Source organism: Capra hircus, chromosome 25, assembly GCF_001704415.2.
Source record: "Capra hircus breed San Clemente chromosome 25, ASM170441v1, whole genome shotgun sequence".
In the NCBI taxonomy this organism is placed as follows: domain Eukaryota; kingdom Metazoa; phylum Chordata; class Mammalia; order Artiodactyla; family Bovidae; genus Capra; species Capra hircus.
In genome coordinates this window covers 35666373-35684940 of record NC_030832.1, presented here as the reverse complement: position 1 = coordinate 35684940, position 18568 = coordinate 35666373, and the positions used below count along the sequence as shown (strand labels likewise).

The 18568-nt window shown below is 52.5% G+C and overlaps 1 protein-coding gene across 7 annotated transcripts in view; it reads left to right on the top strand.

The window, feature by feature from the left end:
- Positions 1-18568, top strand: part of CUX1 (cut like homeobox 1) — a 361373-nt gene that overhangs the window by 285025 nt on the left and 57780 nt on the right. For 4 of the 7 annotated variants that reach the window (XM_018040279.1, XM_018040278.1, XM_018040277.1 and 1 more), the window contains exons 13-20: positions 1579-1627; positions 2348-2444; positions 3465-4136; positions 5251-5316; positions 6647-6748; positions 8162-8994; positions 10861-11026; positions 11556-11612. In XM_018040279.1, coding sequence (XP_017895768.1) covers positions 1579-1627; positions 2348-2444; positions 3465-4136; positions 5251-5316; positions 6647-6748; positions 8162-8994; positions 10861-11026; positions 11556-11612 — 2042 coding nt within the window. The remainder of the gene's footprint in view (positions 1-1578; positions 1628-2347; positions 2445-3464; positions 4137-5250; positions 5317-6646; positions 6749-8161; positions 8995-10860; positions 11027-11555; positions 11613-18568) is intronic. The other 3 variants (XM_018040282.1, XM_018040281.1, XM_018040280.1) reach the window with 1 other exon arrangement.

Sequence of the window (18568 nt, the reverse complement as noted above, 5' to 3'; positions counted from 1 at the left end):
GCCCAGCCGCTCGCTGGTTCTCAGCCCCTCCAAGAACAGAGCCCCCACACACTCCTTGCCTGCCCTCATGTTACCTCTGCACATGCAGCACTCACCCCCAACAACGCAGGCATCTCTGAGAGCCCCATTCAGGTGACTTTTCTGTTAAAATACGTCCCTGGCTTCCCACTTCCTGGTGACGCAAGCACCCTCTAGACATTCACTGGTGTCCCTTTCTGTCCCATCTCTCCGCCATCTCCCCGAGATTCCCCCACCATCACCCCCCACCCCAGAGTCTAGAAAGCACCTTGCTCCTTTATAGCCCTTCTCAAACCCTCACAACTCTTGAGACAGATGCGTCTCCTGCCTGGGTTTTCTCCTGCTCGTGCTGTTAGAAGCACCTGCAGGGCTCCTGAGGCCGAGGAGTGGCTCTGACTCTGCACAGGCCAGGCACATAAGAGGCTGTCGGTAAATTTGTTGAATAAATGAAGAGACACAGTTTTTAGCATAAACTCAGACGCACTTAGTCTTTTCTTACATGATCCTAAAGAAGCTCACAGACAAGAATATAGTTGCAAACAACGTGACAGCCACTAAGAAAAGACAAGCTTGTCCAGACTGCTCGCCTCTCTCCTCGCAGCTGATGCAACACAGCCCAGGGTTCTTATTATTCTCGGTAGCTCATCGTAAAACAAAATTATGAGCTCCTCCTTGTTCCTGTTTTGTTAGTTTACATGACAGGAGCCACTATGAAGACACAACCGGAGGGAAACCGAGGGCGGTCGGCTCCTTATTGAACCTCTTGGGAGCCGTAGCAGAGAGGGGGTCCCCTGGGCCCTGGGCACTTTTCCACACAGTGCTCCCCGGATGGCACTGCCACAGAGCTTAAAGAAGGGCCGAGGCTAGAGTCAGGGCTGGGAGAGCACAGGTGGCCCAGTGCCTGGGATGGAAGCTGCCCTCTTTCTTGAGCGTGAGGGGAGCACCCTGGCTCCTTGGGGCCACGTGGACCCAGAGAAAGAATTTTCACGTGTGCCTCACTCTGCAAATACCAGTCCTGGGTGCCCCAACTCACTCAGCTCTCAGGCTTGTTGGAACAGGCCATGACCACAGTGGCTTCTGTGACAAGGAAGACAAAGGAGAAATGAGCCTAGTCGCCCACGCCTTTGTGGTGGCTCCTTCCCCATCCTGGGCACCAGGACAGTCCCCTGCTGCCTGTGAGCCATCTGGTCATGGGACCTCACTCTTGGCCAAACGCTGGGGGCACAGGTTTATCTTCCTGACTTGTTAGAGCTTTTTCAGCCCCTCTCAGCTTTACAAATACATTCCACTTACAGCCATGTTATGTCTGTGTTCAACTTAACTTTAAAATTATACTCCGAACAGACCTGGTGTGATTCCATATGGAATGATTTACATGCTGGGCAAGAAACTTTCGCTGGCCAACTGCTAGTTGAATAGTTATTCCAGAGCCGCTATCGGATGATAAGGCTGCCAGCGAAGTTGTTAAAGTTGTCAGTTCCTCAGTTCCTGGAGCGAACCCCCCCAGCCCTGCCCACCGCAGGTCCGAGCAGGGGTAACGCTCCGTCTTGCTCTCCACAGCATCCTGAAGTCCATGGAGTTTGCGCCGGCCGAGGGAGCTGGGACGCAGGTACGCCGTCTCCCTTTTGCTTTTTGCGCGTGCGAGCATCACGTCGCTGTTTCACCATCGAGGTTGTTTCTCCTCGGGAACATTTCACCAAGTTAGACCAAATTATCTTTAAGTTAAAAGGGGCAAAAAGAGAAAAATCAATGTTTTTCAAACTGGTTAACTGAGTTCACCTGAACTTGCAATTTAACACGGGCAGGTACTAAGAAAGTGGGTACAAACACTCTCAGCTTGTGTTACAGATCAGCCCCACATGGACTGACTCAGGGATTTTTATTACCTACTGCCTCACACGGATGAGGAACGAGATGGCAGTGGCACACGGAGACCCAGTGGCCAATTAAAATCTTAAGTCACCACCTGACACCCCATTCCTGAGGCCCAGAAGGCAGCCAGCTCTCGGCAGCTGGCACCAAAAACAGGTCACCTTGCAGGTCTTCCTTTAGACCTCCATTACTAAAGGAAGCAGAGGTCTAGACGCTTAGATCTGGGGACAGAAGAGAAAATAATTAGCTGTCTGCAAGCTGTGTGAGCCTAGAAAGAGAAAACTTCCTTCAACCGAAATGGGTTATTTCAGAAAGGGACTTGCGCGTCCTCCACATGCATGGAGCATCCTTGGGAGGCTGGAGGCGGGTCAGATCAGAGCAGGGGCCATGGGGTCTCTCAGCCCACGGAGCCAGGTAGCAGCTGGCCCCGCGGTGAGCACAGCTCTGCCCTGTCTAGGACGCATCCAGGCCCCTGGAGGTGCTGCTGCTGGAGAAGAACCGCTCACTGCAGTCCGAGAACGCCGCGCTGCGCATCTCCAACAGCGACCTGAGCGGTAGGTTGATAAGTTCTCGCGGCCAGTCGGCCCCCACCTGGGGGTCGAGGAAGAGGAAGGCGAACCGTGAGTCTGGGCTGATGCATGGCGGGCGTCACTGGGCGATGGGCGATGGGCAATGAGAGCCTTGACTAACGAGTGTCCGTCTTCCTCCTCGTCCTCTTCACCCTTCCCTCCGCCCCCACCTGGCAGAGACGGTCCAGGCGTGGCCGCAGGGCGTCTGCGGAGGGTAGGCAGGGCCTTGCTGAGAGGGGCGCCCCCCGCCGGCGCGCGCGCGTTCTGTGGCTTTTCTGGTCTCTTCCGAGTTGTGCGGCCTCTCCTGTGGTGTTTCCTGGGCTACTTCCAGGGCTGGGCCCTGCCCTTCCCGGCTCAGTGGAGCTTTTCTTCCTTTGTCAGGTTGTCCTTGGGAACGCCTCCCCCGTCCTTAGCCTTTCTTTGCTCATCCCAAAGTGGTGGCGTCACTGACGGCTTCAGGTTTTGGCAGCTGGTAAAGCGTTTAAGAGTGTCTCGGGCTCCGATGATATTACATTCTTAAAAATGTGCGTGCCTTCGATCGAGTGGACTCGGTGCGGTACATTCGCCTCAGAGCAAGTGGTGTGAGAATCCGTTGGTCCCAAAATGTCAGTGTTTGCTGCTCCTCAGGTGGGGCCCTCTCTGGTAATAGCTCGAATGCTGGCGGCCCGCTGAGAGGCCCGCGACCTGCCGACTCTTTACTGTGTGTGGTACCGGCTCCTTGTCACGTTAGGAGTTTGAATCTCTGTCAAGGGGAAACTCTCCAGGCTGCAACATACAAGAAAGGTGCAAACATGAAATGCATGTTGCTTGTTCCGGGGGGCCTCGTTTGGCTAATTTACAAATTCAATCGAAAAACAAACCAACACACCTCATTGGCCCTTGTTTTAAAAAAAAAAAAAATGCACTTTTTTTTTTCCCTTTTGTGGGGCAAACTTTGCATCTTGGTCTTGGTTTTTTTTCCCTTTGGAATCCCCCATAATGCATTATGTTTGCCCTTCCTTGTAGGGTCAGCCAGGAGAAAAGGGAAAGACCAGCCTGAGAGTCGGCGTCCTGGACCTTTGCCGGCCTCCCCTCCTTCTCAGTTGCCCCGCAACACGGGGGAGCAGGCTTCCAATACTAATGGTACACACCAGTTCTCACCAGCGGGGTTAACGCAAGACTTTTTCAGCTCATCCCTGGCAAGCCCCAGCCTGCCCCTGGCTTCTACGGGAAAATTTGCACTAAACTCTCTCCTCCAACGACAGCTAATGCAGTCCTTCTACTCCAAGGCCATGCAGGAAGCAGGAAGCACAAGCATGATTTTTTCAACAGGTCCATACAGCACAAACTCCATATCTTCCCAAAGTCCATTACAACAAAGCCCAGATGTAAATGGCATGGCCCCATCTCCCAGCCAGTCAGAAAGTGCTGGGAGCGTCTCCGAGGGCGAGGAGATAGACACTGCAGAAATCGCCCGGCAGGTGAAAGAGCAGCTGATCAAGCACAATATCGGACAGCGCATTTTCGGACACTACGTCTTGGGACTGTCTCAGGGGTCCGTGAGCGAGATCCTGGCCCGGCCCAAGCCGTGGAACAAACTGACAGTGCGCGGCAAGGAGCCGTTTCACAAGATGAAGCAGTTCCTCTCAGACGAGCAGAACATCCTGGCTCTTCGCAGCATCCAAGGCAGACAAAGAGGTGAGCGACTTGGGGTCGGCACCCACATGTGAGCCTGGCACAGAGCTGTGTGTGTGCACGTGTGCGTGTGTGATGATACATGTGTGCCTCACATCAGGTACAGCTCACAGTCCTGCCACTTCCAAAGCTCAGGGCCCACGGGCACGAGCCCTTAGACTCGGAGGGTCCAGCCTCTGAAACTCACTCCGTACCTCACACGAGGTGGACTCGCTGTTCCAGCGCCACATACCGGGTCGGAGAGAATTAACGCACAACGTCCTGATACGTTTCGTGTACAGCAGTCCTTTCGGCCTTGGGTGCTGGCCTCGGGTGAGGAGGGGCCTGTGGGTGCCACCCAGCCTAGAGCAGCAGCAGTGGCCAGGGCGGGCCTCACATGGTGCTGGGTCCCCACAGAGGGTGAGCCGACCACATGGGCCCCCTTCCTCCTCCCTGCACACAGGCCTGTGGCCTGTGATCAGTGCACTCCCCATGTGTTAAGTCCCATTAGTGACCTGTTCAGCATCATGAGCAAACATACCTGCCTCGAGTAAAATACAGTAAAGTATTAAAACACCCTTTGTACCCCAACCCTCCATAAAAAGATAAAAAGCCTGTCCCATCTCTAATTGCAGGAACTCCAACCCTCTTAACAAACGATAGGCGATCCTTCTGCCAAGTCAGCGCTGATAGAGAAAGGGAACTTATCAGACAGAAATACAGGCTCAGAGAAGGGAGACATTTCGAATAGTGTCCGTTTGCACGGAGGACATTGAGCCTTTTACGGCGATGTTAACTGGAATCGACTGTCTTTGGATGATTAATGTGAGCTTTGTTCCGGGTCTGGTGGGCGATTCGCTGGGCGGCAGAGCTCCCTCCATCTGACCCCCGTGGCACTGGTGCCACAGACCGCCCCCCAGTTCTGTCCGATCCCCTCTGGCAGCAGAGCCATGGCCTCTGCAAGCCGGTCAGCCAGGGAAGGGCCTCTCAGAAGTTTCTAGTGACTCCCAAGCGGCACAGGAAGCCCTGAGCCCTCTCTGTAGCAACAGGCGGCTCAGATTTCATGTCACGCAGCCCATATCGTCAGCACCACCATCCCCCTGATTGTTTTGTTCTTACCACACTTGTTTTTCAACAGAGAATCCAGGCCAGAGCCTGAACAGACTCTTTCAGGAAGTACCGAAACGAAGAAATGGGTCTGAAGGTATGTCGCAGGCAGGTGTTTTTCTTTGCAGTTAGTAACCTAGGAAGCAGCATGCCCTTAGCTGTGTATTTGGGTTCAAACTGTACAGTGTGATTCTGGCCTGGAACCTGATGGAAAAACAGAGCTAGTAAGTATAAAACAAAGCACGGGTTCAAGTACACATGGCCCCTCCCTCCCCCCACCGTGGCCCCACACTCTACCCAGTCCAGGAAGGGGCAGCACCCCTAAAAATCAGCCCCAAACTGGAAATCACACCCCACCCCCACCCCCCCCACCCCCACCCCCCGCCGCTTCACATTCAAACTACAACTCTCCCGGTGTTGTCAGAAGCAGGTGAAAGAATAACCCTTTGTTGCTCTGAAAAAAATCAGGTGACTGAGTCAGATGAGATACTGCTGCTTCCTTGTCCCTTCCCCGAGCTTGGAAATCCATCGAGGGTGCAACCGATCAGACAGGTTGTGGCCGGCTCTCTCACCCATGGGTCCCAGCGAGCCAGCCCCCACCGCCCTCCTCGCAGCCGCAGCTTTAATGGGGTTCTGTGCCGGTGGTTGGCTTGTCTTCAAATGGTTTGATGTGGCAGTTCATACTTAGTAAGGAATCAACCAGTTAAAACCTATGGACAGCTTCCAGGAAGCACCGAGGCCGGCCCCCAGGCCATGGTAGCTGCAGCACATCTGGTCCCGTGGCTGCTCACCGTGTGACCAGAAGACGGGGTTCTTGTCCTGTAGACATGTCCTCAGGCTCCTCTCCTTGTTCATGTGATGAGACCCAAAAATTTTACCTTAAGCCTCTTCCCTTTGTACATCCAAAGATGGCGGGAGAATCAGCCCCAACCCCTTGCCCCTTCTGCCCATTTTTTCTCTCTGGCCTCAAGGACATGTATAGGGAGGGCCTTGAACATATCCCAAGCCAAAGCAACTGCTGGAGTTGCTTTTAAATGACTCAAAAAAAAAAAAAAGCCTTGCCCTTTAATCCTTCATTTATATATATTTTTATACACACACACATACACACTGAATTAAATGATTTGCTCTCCCTGCTCCCAACCCATGGGTGATACCCAGCTTGGATAGTGTCAGAGCTGGTCCCACAGGCCAAACACTGTTTGACACCAGGTGGAGTCAGCAGGAAGCCCTTCCTGCCCAGGGTCGCCGTACCTGCTGTGAAGTCACCCGCACAGCAGGTACAGGTAAGCAGGAGGCCAGCCTGCCTCCTTGTCATCGCCGGCCTCAACTCACCGGCAGCTGTTTTTCAGAATGCTATCTTTGTGCAGCACTACATTTTGTTACAGGTGTGGGTTTGTTGTCATCGGTGTGGCTTCTCCCCGCAGGTAACATCACCACCCGGATCCGAGCCTCCGAGACCGGGTCTGACGAAGCCATCAAGTCCATCCTGGAACAAGCCAAGAGGGAGCTGCAAGTCCAGAAAACCGGTACGGAGTCCAGGACTTCCACCACTGCCTTCCCCGCTTACGTCGTGAGCGTTCTGTTCAGCAGTAATTAACTGAGTTTAAAAAGAAATAGAATGTGTGTTTTCAAGCCTTTAGTACAGCGGGGAGCAGGTCTGTCTGACATGTGTTTTGCTTACCATTCTAGGTCATTCCTTAGCCCTAGCCTAGAATATCCATGACTTAAATGAGCAAGTAAGCTGTATCAGATTCCCTTTCTTAAATACAACACAGGAATCTGTTATTTGGTATATACTTGACCACACACTAGTGAAAAACAAACTCTTAACAACTGCTTTACAGAACAAATGTTAGCAGGAAGGAGCAGGAAGTGTTAAAGGACAGGTGTCCCCACCTCTGTAGTCAGTCAGCCCTGGGAATCGGCCCTCAGAGCTCCCTGTGAGCCGCCTTGTCCAAGAGGAGGGAACATCAACATTTCAGCTTTTTCTCTGGGTGAGCAGTGATTGAGAGGCGCACCAGGCTGTGGATTCAGCTCAGAGCTTCCGCTAGAGGGGAAACCGAGCAGCCAAGTTCTCCTCCTGAGGTTCAGCACAGACACACACCTGCCCTGTGCCCCTGAAGCCCCTTCTCTGCCCAGTCCTTCCAGCAGGGACCATGGTGTGAGGCCCCACCAGGCCTGGCAGCAGGCAGCGTGACATCGAGCGCCCACCACCCCTGGCCACTCTCCTGGGTTCCTGAGCTAGGGCCAGCCCACTGACCCCCCTACCCCGGCCCCGGCCCTCCGCTTCCCCTTCCCCTTGGTGGCCACCCCAGAGTCACCCACCCAGAAGGGAATCTGAGCTGACAGAACCAGTGGAATTTTGGAATATAGCACACGAGAATGTTAAGTTTAAAGTCATCCAGGGGACTTCCGTGGCGGTCCAATAAGTGGGACTTTGCCTTCCAATGCAAGGGGTACCGGATCTATACCTGGTCAGGGAACTAAGATCGCATACATCTCATGTCCAAAATACCAAAACATAAAGCAGAAATAATATTGTAACAAATTAAAAAAAGACACACAATAATAGCCCACATCAAAAAATATTAATAATAATCAAATAAAGTCATCTGGGAAAGAGGCCAGGATGGTGTGTCTCAGAGCGTTTGCACAGGTTACACCCTCCACCCCCCCCCCCCATTCCCACCCCCCATCACACTCCTGATTGTAACTCCGTTCAGTCGGTGGGGCCATGGAGCAGTAGCTTTAGCCCTTCATCGCTAAACGGTTGCATGAACGGTTCACATTTCCCGAGGCGGGAAATGCTGAGATCACAGCGCAGTGAGGTTGTCCCGAGTAACCTGCAATCCATGGCGGGTTAACTGAGAAGGACGTGGGTGGGAAAGCCCTTCCCCGCTGGGAGGTGCCCCTGTCTCATCTGCGCGTTTGCTCCGCAGCAGAGCCGGCCCAGCCTTCCTCGGGATCCAGCGGCGGGAGCGCGGACGACGCCATCCGCTCCATCCTGCAGCAGGCCCGCCGGGAGATGGAGGCCCAGCAGGCCGCCCTCGAGCCCGCCTTAAAGCCCGCGCCGCCGTCCCAGACAGACATCGCCCTCCTGACCCCCAAGCTGATACCCGCCTCTCCCATGTCGTCGGTGTCCAGTTACTCCCCTTTAGCCGTCTCCCTGAAGAAGCCCCCCTCAGCTCCCGACGCCAGCGCCCCTGCCCTGCCCAACCCACCAGCCCTGAAGAAGGAGTCCCAGGACGCACCCGGGCCGGACCTCCCGGGGGCGGCCGACCCCGCCGCACAGGGGGTCCTGAGACACGTGAAGAGTGAGCTGGGCCGCGGCAGCGTGTGGAAGGATCACTGGTGGAGCGCCGTCCAGCCGGATAGGAAGAGCAGCGCTCCGCCGGAAGACCCCAAGGCCGAAGACGCCAGCAGCAGCAAAGAAAAAGGCAGCGGCGGGCAGGCGCGGGCGGAGCGCGGCCAGCTCCAGGGGCCCTCCTCCTCCGAGTACTGGAAGGACTGGCCCAGCGCAGAGTCGCCCTACTCCCAAAGCTCAGAGCTGAGCCTGACCGGAGCCAGCCGCAGTGAGACGCCCCAGAACAGCCCTCTGCCCTCCTCGCCCATCGTGCCCCTGTCGAAGCCCACCAAGCCCTCAGTCCCACCGCTGACCCCCGAGCAGTACGAGATCTACATGTACCAAGAGGTGGATACCATCGAGCTCACCCGGCAGGTGAAGGAGAAGCTGGCCAAGAACGGCATCTGTCAGAGGATCTTCGGGGAGAAGGTACGAGGTGGGGGTTCCATTCAGCGGCCTGGGTCTTCCCATTTCCTTTCACTGATAAGGACTGGGGAGCAGGAGGGATCTGTCTGGAGGATGTGGCCATCACCCACTTAATTAACCAAAGAGAACTGTGGCTCGTCTACTCCCAAACTTGCAAGGAGACTGGCCAGTGAACGCTCCATTTGCTGCAGCCTCGCTGGAGGCCAGGTTCCCAGCAAGGCCCTCTCACCCTCTGTGGCCCTTTAGACCTCTCATCATATATGAGGGGGTGGCAGAGTCACCATTTGGCAGATGAGGAAACCGAGGCTCAGGGAAGTTGACCACATGCCCCAAGCTAGCAGATGACTAAGTCAAGCCCTGTCCCTGTGGCCGAGCGGAGCCCAGAGGCACCATCTCTGTAGGCTGTTTTGGCCAAAAAGGATCTGATCAGAGAGAGAGATGACCAGCCCATAGAGAGCCAAAAGGCACTTGGTAGAGACAGCAGTCAGAAGATGCTAGGGTGTTGTCCAGCCAGAGGAGCAAAGCAGCTTGCCCAGGGGTGCACAGCTAGGGGTGGCATGGGCAGAGCTGGGCAGGGCCCAGGCTGTGCCCAGGGCCGGCCCTGAAGGCCCTCGCTTTCTCATCGTCCTTCTTGGCGCTTCCTGGTCACTAAGATTCTGGATAATGGGGATTTACCAGGCCTGCAAAATGTAAGATAAACATAGTACTCCAGGATAGTCTTAGATTAAACAACGACTGGCTAAGCAGAATGAGAAGCGCTCCAGTCCCGTAAAAGACAGTCTTCCTGAGTGGCACAGGGCTGGGTCAGCAGTGGCCTTCGAGAGGCCCGCGGGAGGCCTCCTCCACCTCCTTCCCAGGTCCGGCCTTGAGTTCAGTGTTTGCAATATACCGTGTCATGCATCCTTGCGATACAGTTGTGAACTCTTCATCCCGATCTTGCAAAAGGTGATGGGGTGAATAGGAATGAGGATGAGAATTTAAAGTCCCTTGAAATTTCTAGTTCAGTGTTGTAAAAATATCATTTGAGAACATTTAAATAGACATTTGTGCTCATGCCTTAAATTTAGCAGAGACTTAATAGCATTGAACTTGTTTGGCCCATGAGCGCAGTTTATTCTGGAACTTGAGAACTTTTCAAAGACTGATCGGATGCAGCCCCTAAATATCTCTGGGCTGCATCTGTGTCCTGTGGGGGGTGTTTGTGCCCATACATATGTATGGCCATATGTGAGCATAAGAAAAGTCGGGTATGTACGTGCAACTTGTCGACCGTCGGCACTGAGCTCCACTCCCAGGCTGGCTCCTCTGTCGCCACCAGCTCACCTCTGGGCCCCTACCGTGGAGCGATGTGATCAGAGAGAGCCGACCTTTCTAAATGCCAGGCTGGCCCGGCGTCAGCACAGGAGACAGACGCCTGAGTCCCGCCAGCATCCGTTGCTCCTGGTTTATCTGAAGGGGTCCTTGGCCCCCAGCACCCTGGCCTTTCCTGGCGCCACCAGGCAAAGAGCAACATAGTTTCAGTGCTTCCTCCTCGGGTTGTCAGGGAGACAACCCTGCAGGCTTGGCAGGATCAAGACCCTGGAGGGAGGGGGCCCCTCCCCTCCATTTGTCTGCCCCTCTCTCCCTAGGAGCTGAAAGCAGGGACCATGACTGTGGCTCCCTGTGCCAGGGTGTCAGCCCACCTTGAAAAGCTTAGCCACCCCCCAACCCAGGCTGTCGCCACCCCCCAGGGGCCAGTTCTGTGCTCCTCCCGGGAGTGCTCCAGTGCCATCCTACCTGGCCACGCCACCACATGGCCGTGCATGCAGCAGAGGCCTCACACCAGATTCAGGCGCTGATGCCACCACGTGTCCTTGGTTGCCATTCCAGGTGCTAGGCCTATCACAGGGCAGTGTCAGCGACATGCTGTCCCGGCCGAAGCCATGGAGCAAGCTGACCCAGAAAGGACGAGAACCCTTCATCCGGATGCAGCTCTGGCTGAACGGCGAGCTGGGCCAGGGAGTCCTGCCCGTCCAAGGGCAGCAGCAAGGGCCAGGTAGGGGCGGCCCCGCCCCCAGGCTGCTGCGGGGAGCGGGGAGGGGCGTCCACATGAGGCGGGGCTGAGACGCCTCTTTCCTCCACAACCTGTTGCCATGGGACTGACTCAGTTTTTAGGAAAGAGAAGATTGTGCCTAGCTAATTTTATAAGCAGCAGAAAATGAGTTACCAATTAAGAAAATGCTGTTTATACATAAATATAGGTAAAAGTCAAGTAGCTAAATTAGGGAATCGGGAAAGGAAATCAGCCAAAGGCACAGAATGAAGGCTCTCACGGGTGGCTGCTTCCGCCTGCCCCCCAGCTGGGGGACAGCTTGCCACCAGCAGCATCTGGCCTGTCCGCATGGGTCCCTCCTCTTCTGCGCTCTGCACCCCTGCCAAGTCTGCCCTTTCCCGTAAGGAGTGAGGACCCTCCCTTGTGCCTCTGGGCCCTTATGCTGTACCCCCTCAGCTGTGCTCAGGGCATTAAGAAACTTTAACCCCCGAGTTTGCTTCCTCATGTAACTGTCCCCCTTTCTCTCCTTTAGTCCTGCACTCCGTGACATCACTACAAGACCCCCTGCAGCAGGGCTGCGTGAGCTCAGGTAATTAGCCACAGTTGGGGTTTGGATGATATATTTCCATGCCTTTTGGTCTGTACGGGGGGGACTTGAATGGTCCCTCGTCCTGGATCCAGTGAGCTGAAAACATGGTATCCTGTTGGCAAACAGAGTTCTTCAAGGTCATAGTTTCTAGTGGAGAAGCAGAGGGTCGAGAGCCGAATGCAGGTCCCTCCCACATCTTCTTACTCCCAGCTGTGTTCTTTCATCAGCCTGTCGCATGAAGCCCTGCCTTCGGGACTGGGGTGCGAGTCAGAGACAGATTCTGTGCTCAGGGGGCTTCCAGCCTTATAACAGGATATAGGGGACAAGCAATGGGCAGTGCAGTTCAGGGCGTGATGCTCAGGAGAGTGGCACTGAGGTTGAGGTCCAGCCTGGGAGCAGGTGGTGGAGAGCCTGGAGCACCAGCCAAGGGGCTGGGGCTGCTTCTGTCCGGCATCAGAGAGCCTTGAGGCCTGGTCTCTGAGGTCACTTCACCGCCTTCCGGACTCCTGAACATGGCAGCCCCGGGCTGGCCCGCACACCAGGCTCCTGACCCCGTGCGTTCCTCGCCTTCCTGGGCATACGCTTGTGCCAGCCTCTTCCCACCCAGCTCTCGGGAACAGCCAGCGTCATGAGCTGTTCCTCTTTCTTCCTTTCTTCATCTTTCTAAACATGTTAATTAGTCTCCATATCCCATTGATTCATTGAAAACACAAACAAAGCTAAGTGAGGAGCATGGAACCCGCCAGCCTGTTGGAAGTTTTATGAGGGAAAACACGTGTCGTGAGGGGAACAGCTGGGCCGCAGCGGCCGATACCACTTCAAAATTCCAAACCCACACAGAGAAGCAGCCGGAGTACGCTGGGCTGCAGCTCAGTTCCCCACCAACATTTTCTTGTGTTACGGGTATTCCGTCTTGAGGGGTTGAAGGCTGTGTCTAACCCAGGCTCTTGGCTTCCTTCGCTGCACCTCTGAAAGGAATGGTTGGCCCTCTGAGAAGGATCAGGTGTACTTCCTCCTCCCTGCCTTTCTGGGTTGGCCAATCTAATTAGCAAATGCTGGAGACCTTAACACAGCCCTGGCTCAAATTCAAGACACATTAGGGAAATAATGGACACAGTTGTTTGTGCTAAGAGTTTCCCGGATGTTTGCATGGAAAACTAGCCCTGCCTCTCGCTTAAACAGAAAGCCGGCCTCCTGTTAAACTCCCCAAGTGTTTGCTGCCCCATCAGAGTCAGGACCCAACTTGGCAGAATGTGACAGTTTTTCGATCAAACTCCCTTGTTCCTAAATAAAACAAGAAATCGCCTATAGTTCCAGGTCGGTTATGATCGATGCCAAAACCTTCTCTGGTTCTGAACAAATTCTTCAAGAGTGGCTTTAAAGAGTGGTTTTTATTGTTATAGCAAGCCCTCGCTACCGTGCTGGAACATTCATATGACAGTCCCATTTCCAACATGGGAAAAACTCACAGGGCTTCTCAGAGGGACGTGAATGATATTTGTAAGAGATCAAATAAAGTGATTCATACTCTTGGGGAGTCTGGAGATTGAAAGAGGGAGGGAGGGAGGAGGAGGCAGTGAGCCCCTGGGTAAAAGTGAGCGCTATAGAACTTTCCCCTGGTTTCTATGAAGAGGCGGCAGGCAGGCCTCTCCCTCTTGTCACCTGAGCAAGATGGGCTTCTGCAAGGTGCTCTGTCGTGTCCGACTCTTTGTGACCCCTTGAGCTATAGCTCGCCAGGCTCCTCTGTCCATGGGATTCTCCAGGCAAGAATATTGGCGTGTGGGTTGCCACTTCCTTCTCCAAGCAAGATGGGAGGTAGACTGCAAACCTCCCCCTCGACATGCCCGCTGTGAGTCAGCAACTGGGAAGCCATCAGTAGAAATAATAATTATGGTGATTGTGGGGAAAGTGGAAAAATGTTTCTGATATGCTAGGAAAATTATAAAAATTTTTTAATATCTTGATGGTGGCCAAGGGAAAATGCTTCTCTGGATCAGGAAAGACTAGAAAGTGCTTGTCAAAATGAAAAGAAAGATGACCAATAGTGACAAGATTAGGGTGGCAGTTTTCCTTGTTTAAAATTTCTTTACTTCAGCTTCACCCTTTTAGGAGTGTTTCTAAAAATTAGCTGTGCCTTTCAGGATGTGGAATTTAGATTTGAAAAACAGAATTCGCTTATAATGATGAGTGTTGACAGATCATTTGGGGATGAATGGCTATTCAGTTCAGTTCAGTCACTCAGTTGTGTCTGACTCTTTGAACCCCATGGATGCCAGGCTTCCCTGTCTATCACCAACTCCCAGAGCTTGCTCAAACTCATGTCCATCAAGTCAGTGATGCCATCCAACCATCTCATCCTCTGTCATCCCCTTCTCTTCCCACCTTCAATCTTTCCCAGCATCAGGGTCTTTTCCAATGAGTCAGTTCTTCAAATCAGGTGGCCAAAGTATTGGAGCTTCAGCATCTGTCCTTCCAGTGAGTATTCAGGACTGATTTCCTTTAGGATTGACTGCTTTCCTTTAGGATTGACTGCTTTGATCGCCTTGCTGTTCGGGACTCCAGGACCTTTGACAGCTTAAAAAAATTAGTGTCTCAGAGAAAGCTTTCAGCATGCTCCCCCAAAGGCATGGGAGTAATGCCTCTAGCCTAGGGTTTCTTCAGGGTTCTGATTCCCTGCTCTCACCATGGCTACCACAGAATCCTTCCAAAGAGGCCCCTAGACCCAGAAAGATGCTCTGTCCTCAGTGGTGGCTTCATGAGGCCTCTGCCTAAGCCAGCTCAGCGTGGAGGCAGCAGGTGGCCACAGGAAGGTAATTCTACCCTTGGGTTAGTCTGTTTCTGAATGTTGGTGAGAAACACTCGGTGTCTGAGAATCCAGGCTGCCAAACTGGCCTGGCCACCGTTTTAGCCTCCCAGGTGTGGAAGGACTTTGGAAGACCTGCCTTCCGTCCATAGCCTCTTTCTGAGCAGAGATCGTGCAGATCTAATGCATGGCTCTGTGCTTAGTTACCATGGCGATGAAGTGCCCCAGGAGCAGAGGGCCTCACTCATCTCCACAGCGAACTGCTGACACAGGAATCAGTTTTCTGCACTAAGAATTCCTGTCTGTCTCTTTCCACCCAGGCCCGTTGCCCTCAATGTCTCCGTTTTTCTTAACGATTTCTCTGTCGAACTTGCCAATCAGTTCTATGATAAAAGGAGAGACAAACTCAAGTTTCTGGTGCATCATCACTTTTCCTCTTGGCAGTTGTAATCATTTCTAAATGTCCCTTTGATGATTCGAGCGTCGGGATGATGGCCTCAGACATTGAGGAAAGTTGATGCCATTTTCAGCGAGTGACCTCTGCTTGTTTTGGAAGCTGTCGAGGCCTCCATGAAGAGTAAGGAGAACAGAAAGTTCCATGTTGATTATATGAGTAGCTTAAAAAGCAAAAACGGTTTTTAAAGGACCAGACTTCAGATCAATTACCTGATCCTTTATTTCCCGGTAGTCTAGTTTTTTTGTTTTTTTTTTTAATAGGTATTTATTTATTTGGCTGTGTCAGGCCTCAATTGCAGAACTGAGAATCTACATTGCGGCATGTGGGATCTTAGTTCCCCGACCAGGGATCGAACCTGGCCGCCTGCTTTGGGAGCACAGAGTCTTAACCATTGGACCACCGGGCAAGTCCCTCAACACACAATTTTTGGGTTGGCTTCTTTCAAAGTTCCCAGTGTTGGGTTGTCTTTGATCTAATATAGCAAACCTATTTGAAGGCAGAGGTGCAGGTGGTCCTTGGGGAATGGTCCTCCGTGTCTCCCTTTCGTTTTTCTCCAATCTCAGCTATCATCCATCGGCTGCCCTTGCCCTGCTTAGCAATAGTAATGCTCAAGGGAACCAAAGGGAACCCTCAGAGAAGGAGAAGGGAGGGGCCAAGTGAGACTTGTCTTCTCTGAGTGCGGCCTGCAGTCATTGCTTATCAGTTAGCGGGGTGTTTTTTTTAAAGGAGGAAAACCTGGAGCGGTGATGACAGTGTGCATGTGTACATATATGTAGGCAGGTATATAGGCACATAGTTAGCTATGACTCCAATTGCATTTTTTCTTTAAAGCTCCTTTTGTATTCATGGTTCCTTGGTGTGATTAATCTTTTAGCCCCAAGGGAAAGGAGACGGAAGACAGCTCTTAAGAGGGGAGAAGGAAAGGAGAATATTTTCCTGGATGCAACTCAGTCCGTCATTGCCTTACAGAGAACTGATAGGGAGGACTCGCCCATGCGCTCAGCTTTATAACTTGTCTTTCTTTTTTTTTTTTCAATTTTTATTGGAGTACAGTTGCTTTACAATGTTTTATTAGTTTCTTCTGTACAGCAAAATGAATTAGTCACACATATACATATATCCTCTCTTTTTTCGGATTCCCTTCCCATTTAGGTCACCACAGGGCATCGAGTAGAGTTCCCTGTACTATATAGTAGGTTCTGTGTTAAGCGAGTACTGTATATGTTGTTCAGTCGCTAAGTCGTGTCTGACTCTTTGCAGTCCCATGGACTGCACCATGCCAGGCTTCACTGTCCTTTACCGTGTACTGGAGTTTGTTCAAGTTCGTGTCCATTGAGTCGGTGATGCCATCAAACCACCTCGTCCTCTGCCGCCCTCTTCTCCTTTTGCCTTCAGTCTTTCCCAGCATCAGGGTCTGTCATCTGTGTATATGTCAAACTAAATGTCCCTTGACAGAGGAATGGACATACACATGTACACATGCACAAGCGTGCGTGTATGCACACAGTGGAATATTACTCAGCCATGAAAAGGAACAAACTTGCACCATTTGCAGAGACGTGGGTGAACCTAGAGGTTGCCATACAGAGTGAAGTGAGTCAGAGAGAGAAACACAAATATCGTGTATTAAGTGTATTAACGCATATATGTGCAGACTTTAAAAAATGGTACAGATGATTCTATTTGCAAAGCAGAAATAGAGACACAGAGATAGAGAACAACTGTGTCAGCTTTTGTAACTTGTTACTCTGGGAGCCCTTCCTGACTGCAGCTCACAAGCTCCACACCCTCTTCTGATGGATTATTGCAAACTGCACAAGGGATGGCTCAGTCTCCTCTGATTAATTATAAAACACCCAGCTTTTCCCCAGCGTGTTGGGTGGGAACTGCAGGTTCCAAGTCTCCACCCGTGGAGAATTCCATGGCTCCGCGTCGCTCTTCTCACTCGGCAGAGCACCAGTTGCCTCTTGAGAAGACAGCAGCTGCGTCCATCTCTTAACGTGGGTGGTCTCATGCACGCCCCTCCCTGACGTGAGGCCACAGGGCTCTGTGCTGCATATGGCCCTACACAGACATGGCCTCTGATTAGGGACAGGCCAGCCTTCCTTTTTAATACACATAATGGCCAGGAGAACATATCCACAGTTTTAGGGCCTTTGATTTAGCAATAGGATTCTGCTGAAACTTCCTCAAATAAGCCATTAGTGCCTCAATTTTAATGATTAAGTCAGGGTGGGGCATTTGAATAGCTCATTAATAAGAAAAGGAATGGCTCATTGTACCCCCAGAAAATTCCATGGCACCATCTAAGGCAGGCAGAGCTCTTCATTCAGTACCATCGACTAGATCTGATTTGATTCTTTTTTCTTTTATGGAAATAGATCAGTCATAGCAACTGTTGGTACTGTCTGAAAAGAACTATTCTAACCCTCCTTTGTTTTGAATAGCTGAAAAGATTTGTATATCCATAACTGATTTATACATGGCCCTAGACCACAGATCGAAAACCAAAGAAAATTCTGAAAAGCCACTTGTGAGCTGGAAAATGCCCCTCCCTAAGCAGGTGGCCGCTGCTCATCACTAGTTCAGGGCTCAGCCTCTGCCTTCACTCACCCGCCGTGGACGTGGTGGCCAGAACCAAATGCTCATCCATTTCTTGGTTGTGCCCTGCATGAGGGTGTTTTAATATGACCAGGAGTGCCAAGATAAAGGAATTCTCTATCTAAGATCAGAAAAGACATGTTTTTGGAGTCAGACACAGCCTACCTTACTGTCGTCTGTTGTCTGGTACATGTGGGCACAGGCCTGCCGGGAGGGAGGCCCGTGGTGCTAAGGGAGCCCCTAGGAGGGGGCTGAGCCACGAAGGGGTCAGAGAGGAGAACATTCCAGGCCAAGAGCTCTGCAAGTACAAAGGTTCACTGATGGGCTAGGACATGGGGGACAGAACCTTTGGGGGAAAAAAAGGGAAAATACTCGAAATCCCTACTTGTGGTTCAGCTGGTAAAGAATCCGCCTGCAACGTGGGAGACCTGGGTTCGATCCCTAGGTTGGGAAGATCGCCTGGAAAAGGGAAAGGCTACCCACTCCAGTATTCTGGCCTGGAGAATCCCACGGACTGTATAGGCAGTCCATGGGGTCACAAAGAGTCGGACATGATTGAACAACTTTGACTTTCACTTTCTGCTTCAGAGACCTTTTTTCTCTCAAAGTAACAGAAGGAAGGTAAATTACGGAAGAATCTTGTCTCTTCTTTATGTAGAATGCTGTTGCTGCCGCCGCCTGAAGGCTCATCTGATAAGAGCCCGAGTGTGACAGCAGGACAGGAGAGGGGCTCCTTGCTCCTCTGAGGTGACCTCGGTGACTTGTGTCCGTAGCAGCATCGGGATTCTCCCCTGCTGCACCTTACCCCTGTAGGCTTCCAGAGTGTGGCAAGGCAGGCTGAGACAGGACACTCACGAGTAGCCCTGGAGGCGGGCGAGGCCGTAGCTGGGAGGCCACCTGGCCTGCAGGCCGCAGGGCGGGAGCTTCTCACAAGCTCCCTGGAAGCGTCACCCACTTCCCCATGTCGCCTCCGTGCCTGTGCCGCTCTTTGCTCACCTAGCCGTTCTGAGCGTCTGTGGGATCCTTGGTGGCTCCTGGCCACAGGATCCTGAAACAGCCTCCCTGCAGCATTAACCAGGAAGGCAGAGGGTGCTC